Here is a 7,880-nt window from a genome sequence, read left to right on the forward strand (position 1 = left end):
TTCTGCACAACAATAGAGAAAGGAAGAGAAAATTGGAAAGAAGAGAAGAAAAAATTAGGAAGAAATTTTTAGTTACAAAAAGAGTAGAAATTCTGAAAGGTTTTCGGGAGATCAAGAAAATAATTATGCAAAAAGAGATAAAGGAGTTAACATAATGATTTAATATTGTTGTATAACTATTCATGCATTGAATTTTTGTGTTAATATTATGTGTTATTATTTTGAATCTATAAATAAAAAATTTGTTAAAAACTAGTTGATGAACACTTTGACCAAGGAAAGACGTGGTACTTAAGTTTATTGAGACACATGTCTGTTTCCTAGAAGTTTACTCGATGAATTTTTAACTTATTTTTATCAAACAAATTATGTATATATACACACACACATATATATATATATTGTTAAGTTGTATGCAACATACTCAGTTGAGATGAAAATTTGTGATGAATTCATATTATTATCTTGGATATGAATTGATGAATATGAGCATGGTGTAAGTCTTGTGGAGAGATTCTATAGTGACATGGTATGAATTGATGAATCTGAACATGATATGAATCTCGTGGAGAGATTCTGTTGTGGCATGATATTAGTGTACACGTTGATGTTGAAGCTCCTGATGTGAAGGTCATTCCGATACTCTGATAACTTTCTAGTCTTAAGTGAAAAAGATGAGTTATGTGGTGAGAAAGACATGAGGTTCTAATCTATGTGCCCGTTTTGGACTCACATAGAGAAATATACTTAGAGTGAAGGAGTGCATCAAGTGTAGATTTGACTTAAGGTGAAATCTATATATAAATGATTCATCATGTTATACCGGATGGTTTTGAGCGAGTATAATATGTGCATGGATTTATAACCTAATCAATACATTAAGCCTTCCTAAGATCTTGTTTATCGTATGATGGTTTGAATTATTAGTTATTAAATGCAATTATGTAAGAATACAATTATATGATAAATCTTTTATTATGACCATAATGTGTAAATTTTTATATATATATATATATATATATATATATATTTTATTATGGTTATAATATAAACATGTTAGTAAAATTTTAATAACTATAGTTTACCTTTATCTTGTATGTTGTGGTTTTATTCACCTAGATCGTATGTTATAAATAAACAAAATGACAGTGTTAAGTGAGAGATAATCAAAATAAAGAGTAGAAGCTACTTATATTAAATTCCTTAGTATTACATATCTTTTAATTGTTTTAGTATTATGTCTTTTCTAAAAAATGTTAAATTTTTTAATGATTTTTCATAAAAATGTTAAATTAGTTTCAAAATGATTTTCTTATAAGAAATAATCCTTTTGGATATGCAACCATCTAAGTTAAAAATTAAGAAGACTTATTCTTGCACTTTCATAGATTTCATTTTGCATCTCTATAGATATGGAAAATTATCTATTTGTCTACTTCATAGGTGATCCTCTCTCCACTCTTCTTTTTCAAACTTATCCATATTTCAAGAATAACTACCTGCACCCCATAATTTTCCAAACGTCCATTATGACTTTCGTGGTATATTTTTATGGTGACTATTTTATTATCTATTGTAGTGATATTTCAGAACATGTTTTCCAAAACAAACTAGAATATATGAAATGTTTTTCGTAATATTTACATAAACATTCAACCTTTCCGTATTCTGTAATCCAAAAACATTACCAATTAAACAATTAATAAATTTTATGAATTAGCCAATTCAGAAGGTAAAAAAAATTACAAAATTATATAAGGTGTTGCTCCCTCCATCACCACCTATACTTCCTCCACCTCTCCACATTATTTTAAATACAATTATATCCTTAAGTTAAAAAGATTTTTACTTTTACCTTATTTTAAATAATTTGAAACCATAATTTTACTTTTCCAGCATACACCCACGGAACTCTCTTTCCCTTTCCCCATTTCCGTTTCACCTTCCCACCTCCCGCACTTCCATTCCTTTTTCTTCTCAGTTTTTTTTTTGGTTTGAAAGCTTCCATTGCCGCCGTGGTGTGAAGGAGCGTCGTCGCCGTGGTTTGGAGGAACATCGAGGAGCGTCTAGAGCATCAACCAATGTGAGAAAGTATACATCAACGGCAACGGATGTCACCTCCGTTTAAAGGTTACGTTTTTTATTTTAGGGCTTTATATTTCAAGGTTTATTCGAATACGCACCTGGAGGAAGCACGGCACGCACTGCACCACGAGAGCGACACTACACCACGAGAGGGAGACTACTTGATAATTCTTTCCATCACCACCAACCTTTGCAACTTGTAGTATCTCACAACGACGAAAGAAAAGAGAAGAAGAAATATAATGTTAAAATGAAAGAAAAATATTTTACTCTATGTACGAGACTAGAATATGTTATTAGTGAAATGGGTTGTGAATGGATAAATTAAAAAATAATAACCCTAAATAAAATTTTTCCAAGGGACAAAATAGTAAAGGAGAGGTAGAGGGAGAAAAGTGTGGTGGTGGAGGGAGCAATACCCAATTATATAGTTTTACTCTCTTTCTTCTTCCTCTTAAATGAGTGTCTTGTTTCAAAGTCCAAATATTTTCGTGTGCAGAAGGGTGTTTTAATGTTTTTTTATGATAGAAAAAGTGCAGGAAATAATTATGATGGTGCAGGAAGCAAAAACATTTTGCACACTAAAAAATTAAAATTTTAAATCATATAAGCCCATTACTTACCTGGCCCATTTCATAGCCCTCTATTTACATAAACCCTAAAAATCACACAAACCTCATCTGCGTAGCCGCACACATACACTTTCTTTCCACCAAACTCTTTCTCTCTCAATCCACAATGGCAGAGCGCGGAGGCGGTGATCGCGGCGGTTTCGGGCGTGGCTTCGGCGGGCGCGGGCGTGGTGGTGATAGGGGTCGTGGACGCCGCCGAGGGCCTCGCCGTGAGGAGGAGGAGAAGTGGGTCCCTGTTACAAAGCTCGGGCGTCTGGTGAAGGAGGGCAGAATCCGAAGCTTGGAACAGATCTACCTCCACTCTCTCCCCATCAAGGAACACCAAATCATTGACACCCTCGTGGGTCCCACCCTCAAGGACGAGGTCATGAAAATCACGCCGGTCCAGAAACAGACCCGGGCCGGTCAACGAACCAGGTTCAAGGCCTTCGTTGTTGTCGGCGACAGTAATGGCCACGTCGGTCTCGGCGTTAAGTGCAGCAAGGAGGTGGCCACCGCCATTCGCGGCGCCATCATTCTGGCGAAGCTTTCCGTTATCCCCGTTAGGAGAGGGTACTGGGGCAACAAGATCGGAAAGCCCCACACTGTTCCTTGCAAGGTTACGGGCAAGTGCGGGTCCGTTACCGTGAGGATGGTTCCTGCGCCTCGGGGTTCGGGAATCGTGGCGGCTAGGGTTCCCAAGAAGGTGCTGCAGTTCGCTGGAATTGATGATGTCTTCACCTCCTCCAGAGGATCCACCAAGACCCTTGGCAACTTCGTTAAGGTTTGTGTTGTTTTCTCTTGCAAGTTAGTCTCTTTAATTTTTTAAATTAGAAAATTTTTAGTGCTAGTTGAACTAGTGCTTTGAATGTGACTAATAATCAATGCTTCTTGTGAGTTTTTTACGATGAAATTATGGAAACTGGGAATAATTGACTTGTTTGTCCGATCTTTTCGTAATGAGGTGTTAATGATGGGTTTGTTTGGATTCGTTTAGTGCCTTTTGGAGTAAGGGTAGCTGCTTTCTGGAACATTGATTATTTTAGTTTTTGGTTGGATGTTTGTTATCTGTATTTGTTTATTGCTGATGAATGTTTTGAAATAATACTCAAATATTAAAGTGTTTTGTAAATGTAATTGTACTATGAAATCATGTATAAATCATGTTTGCAAGTGGAGTGCTCCATTGTGTATGAATCTAATGGAGCTAATTACCTACTTTCTCAACACTTGTAGTTTTAAAGCAATAAAATTACTCAACTAGTTTTCAAAGTATTTAATAATCACCGATTATTACCTATGTTAATGAATGTTAGTAAGTGTACAGACTGATGTGAAAGATCTTTTTATTATTTGGGGGCCTAATGAGTATCATTTTTAATACCCTTTCAAGACAATTTGGTTTGATGTATAGAAGTAATAGTCTATGTTGTCTCTGCTGCAATTGAAGAGCACTAAAATGCACCATTGATCCCATTCTAGAGTTGCAATATTCATGCATGAATTGTTCTGATGTTGCCATGCACTGTGATTGTTTTTACAGGCCACTTTTGATTGCTTGATGAAAACCTATGGATTCCTGACACCAGAATTCTGGAAGGAGACTCGTTTTACCAAATCCCCATTCCAAGAGTACACAGATCTGTTGGCAAAACCAACAGGGAAGGCCCTTATCTTGGAGGAGGAGAGGGTGGATGCTTGATTTACAAGTTTTTTATATTCTGCATCTTTTAGGAACTATTGCTTATATATGTTGTTTGCTTTATTTTTGGTTTTGAGGGACGGTATATTACTCTATGCATTTTGATTTCCATGTTTTAATTGACTGCAGTTTTGAGTATAATAGTTTTCCACCATTTTTATTGAATTGATGCAAGCTTAAATTACAGAATTTCGAAAGAGTAAGTGTGGTTTTAAATTATCCTCACCGAGCAATGGCTTTAAGAAAATCGAGATGCTCGCCAGCATCGTCGAATTTAAATGTTTTTATTTTTTGTGGCGAAAATTTTATCTTTCTTGATTTTTCGGGTATTTAATGCTCTTCACCTAATACTTCCAGTTCCTGCATTTTTCAAATTAGAAAACAACACGTAGGTCTTTAATTTAGTGAATTCAATAAAACGATTTAAATACAGTTGTAGTAAGTTTGTTTTAAGTGATATATTTTTTATGAAAAATTAGATTTCCACCTATTTTAGTAGGAGTGGTCGTGTATACCTCAATAAAACTTTTATGAAAATATAATTTCTTAAATTTATATTCTTAATCTATTATTTTCCTCCATTTCTTACTATTGAAATTGAGATTACACTATTTACCGTATAGACTAATTTAACTTTGAGTAGAATTTTATGCAATTCATGTTTTGTTTCGCCCTGATCTGTTTAAAATATTCTTGGACCTAAAGTCATAAAAGCAAACGTTTTTATATATTTCTCTAGGATTTTTATAACTTCAGGTCACAAAAAGTTAGAGCATTCGATAATTAATCATTTTTTTAATTTTAAAATACTATCGATTCAATGATAATATTCAATAATTGAAAATTTGTAATACTATTTTGATGTTGATAATAGTTTAATGGTATAATTTATAAAAATGCAAAAAAATATATAAACTTTAAAGTAAAATATATACTTTATCCTGTAAGTTATCTTACATCTAATGTTATTCTCCGGTAATTTCACGAATTACGAGTGTGTATTATGTATATAAATTTAAATTTCAAATTTTGAAATATTAAATTCAAAATTAATAATTAAAGGATATACAGAAATTTATGACCAAAATTATATTGACATTTTTTCTTCTATAGTCAAAATGAGATCTTTTCAAGTTCTCTTTTCCATTGCACTTATTTACAACTAGACCTTTCTCCAACAAGACATCATTTTTATAACTATAAAGTAACTTTGATTAATAAGTCTACTTATAAAACAATATCTTAGATTTGTTGCTTATGTTCTTAAATTACCAAATAATAATAATAATTATTAATTATTTTATTGTCATTTTTTTCAATGATTGTATTTATCTCATTGTATAGTATATGTGAATGACATTTGATAAAGGAGGTACTTCAAAACTAAAACAAAATCTTTTTCAAAAGTTTCAAAGACAAATTATCCTAGAGATTGAAGTATTTTTTGATCAAGAAGTGACATAATTTAAGAATGATTTCATGATATCTCAAAGAAATATGTTTTTGATGATAAGTGTCAAACTTGTACCTGATCAAGAAAAATCATATTTTGATTCTAGGAAATACAGAAGGTTAGTTCGTAAGTTAAATTATCTCGTTATACTCGATCTAATATAGTTATAATTCACTTCTACAGCAGCAAACTACGATACTAGTTTGTTTTTGTAAAAATTGGTTACACATCTGAAATATACAAAATACAAGACCAATCTAGAAATCATATCATTGAATGACCTACTAGTAGTAATTCATGGGAAACATGTTTCCTAGAATAACCAAAAACAAAATATGGAAACAAATTCTCTTCATCTCCATATTAGCAATCACAGTAAATCCCTTCATCCTAGCTAGCATCACAGTATCACATTATCATGGCCATAAACAAATTTCTACTGGAATCAATTTCCATCAATTGCTTGTAAAGGAAGAAAGAATAACCCCAACCCATGTTGTTCTGTTCAAACTCCTCCAGTGCTCTGAAATAAACCTTTTCTAGTTAAGCAACTTTAGTATAAAAAGATACACTTAAATATAAATATATTTTTTAGTATAGTTGTACATATATAGATATTTGTACGTTGAATCTCGTTAAATTCTTATGTCGTTTATTTTTCTCATTTCTCTTTTATTAATTTGTTACTAATAATTGATATTTAGAGCTAATATTTTAGTATATTATGTGGTTGCAACTTTGTCTACCAATTTAAAATGAGTTGAAGTTATCTAGAAACTAAATGAAGTGGCACAATTACCTTCAATGCTAATTTGTAAGAAAATTATAAATATTATTTCTGTACTCAAGACTTCAAACAACAAGCTCAAGAAATTAGACTAATGTAATACTATGTGAAAGTCAAGATGTTTATTTTCCTAATTTCAATTCGCTAATCATGTTATTTTCACCACTATGCAAATTTATCAAGTTGTACATGCTGCTAACTCTGTTTGTACCCATGCCATGTGAAGTTCGTAAAAATAATGAATTGGTAGATATATCTCCTTATAATTGGGTACGGGATCTTATCTGACATTAATTTATGACCCAACAATACAATACCTACAAGAGTACAAAGTAACGGACTATCAGAATACAACTGCTTTACAAATATATGAAAATGGAATATATCAATACATATTTTCGTTGGATTTAAATAGTTAATATTGATTGATTAGACATGTTTTTGTCAAAAATTTATGCAAAACTCATATATAAAGATTTTGTGAGATGAAAATTTGGGTCATTAAGAAAAAAAAATAAGAAAAATCTCAATGACATACATACATACTTATTTGAAGTCATGTATCACATAATTAACTGAAGCATTGAAGTTGGCGAGATAGCCAAAAAGTTCAACTACGATCATAGAGAAGTCAAATAGCTCAACAAAACATTGAGAGAGCTCACATAAGTGCATGAAAAATAAAATAGCTCGAATACACATATGAAGAGCTCAATAAAATCCATGAAAAAGTCACATAACTCGGTGGGAAGTCTAGTAAACTTGGTAAGGTGTATTTTATATTTATAAAATGATAAAACTAAAGTATTATTTTTTTAACACGGTCATAAAAGAGATACATGTTGATGTAATTTAGTTTTAATATTTTTAATCAACATTACAATCGTTTTTAACATTTTTTAATAAAAATAAATAATAAAAAACATAAATGATAATTCATTTCATTTTTTCTTAATAATTAGTTATTCTACTTTTTTTTTATTGGTTTACAACTTCTTTTTAAAAGAACTAGTTTTAAACTTGTGTTTACACACGAGTTGGTGTTTATCTGTGTGTTATTGAAAAAAATTAGAAATTAAGAAAAAAAGATAATAATCATTTTTATATTTTTAATAGAATTAACGTGAAAAATAATTTATAGATTTAGAAAATTAATATGTCTATAAAAGTATAAATAATAAACTTTGTAAAATTATAAAACATAAAACATATGCAGAAATATAGAGTTAACTCTTTAAAAAT

General features: G+C 31.2%; 1 protein-coding gene across 1 annotated transcript; it reads left to right on the plus strand.

The window, feature by feature from the left end:
* Nucleotides 1-2,751: 2,751 nt before the first annotated feature.
* On the plus strand, nucleotides 2,752-4,563 carry LOC108334617 (40S ribosomal protein S2-4). The gene is made up of 2 exons (XM_017570498.2): nucleotides 2,752-3,480; nucleotides 4,240-4,563. The coding sequence occupies exons 1-2, from the start codon at nucleotides 2,824-2,826 to the stop codon at nucleotides 4,396-4,398; spliced, it is 816 nt and encodes a 271-aa protein (XP_017425987.1). The 5' UTR covers nucleotides 2,752-2,823; the 3' UTR covers nucleotides 4,399-4,563.
* The last annotated feature ends 3,317 nt before the right edge of the window (nucleotides 4,564-7,880 follow it).

The sequence above is a fragment of the Vigna angularis genome, chromosome 10 (genome assembly GCF_016808095.1).
Source record: "Vigna angularis cultivar LongXiaoDou No.4 chromosome 10, ASM1680809v1, whole genome shotgun sequence".
NCBI lineage: Eukaryota > Viridiplantae > Streptophyta > Magnoliopsida > Fabales > Fabaceae > Vigna > Vigna angularis.

Coding starts and splice junctions, on each gene's coding strand:
- LOC108334617 (XM_017570498.2), top strand. CDS start 2,824: ATGGCAGAGCGCGGAGGCGGTGATCGCGGCGGTTTCGGGCGTGGCTTC. Junction 3,481..4,239: donor CCCTTGGCAACTTCGTTAAG/GTTTGTGTTGTT, acceptor TTGTTTTTACAG/GCCACTTTTGATTGCTTGAT.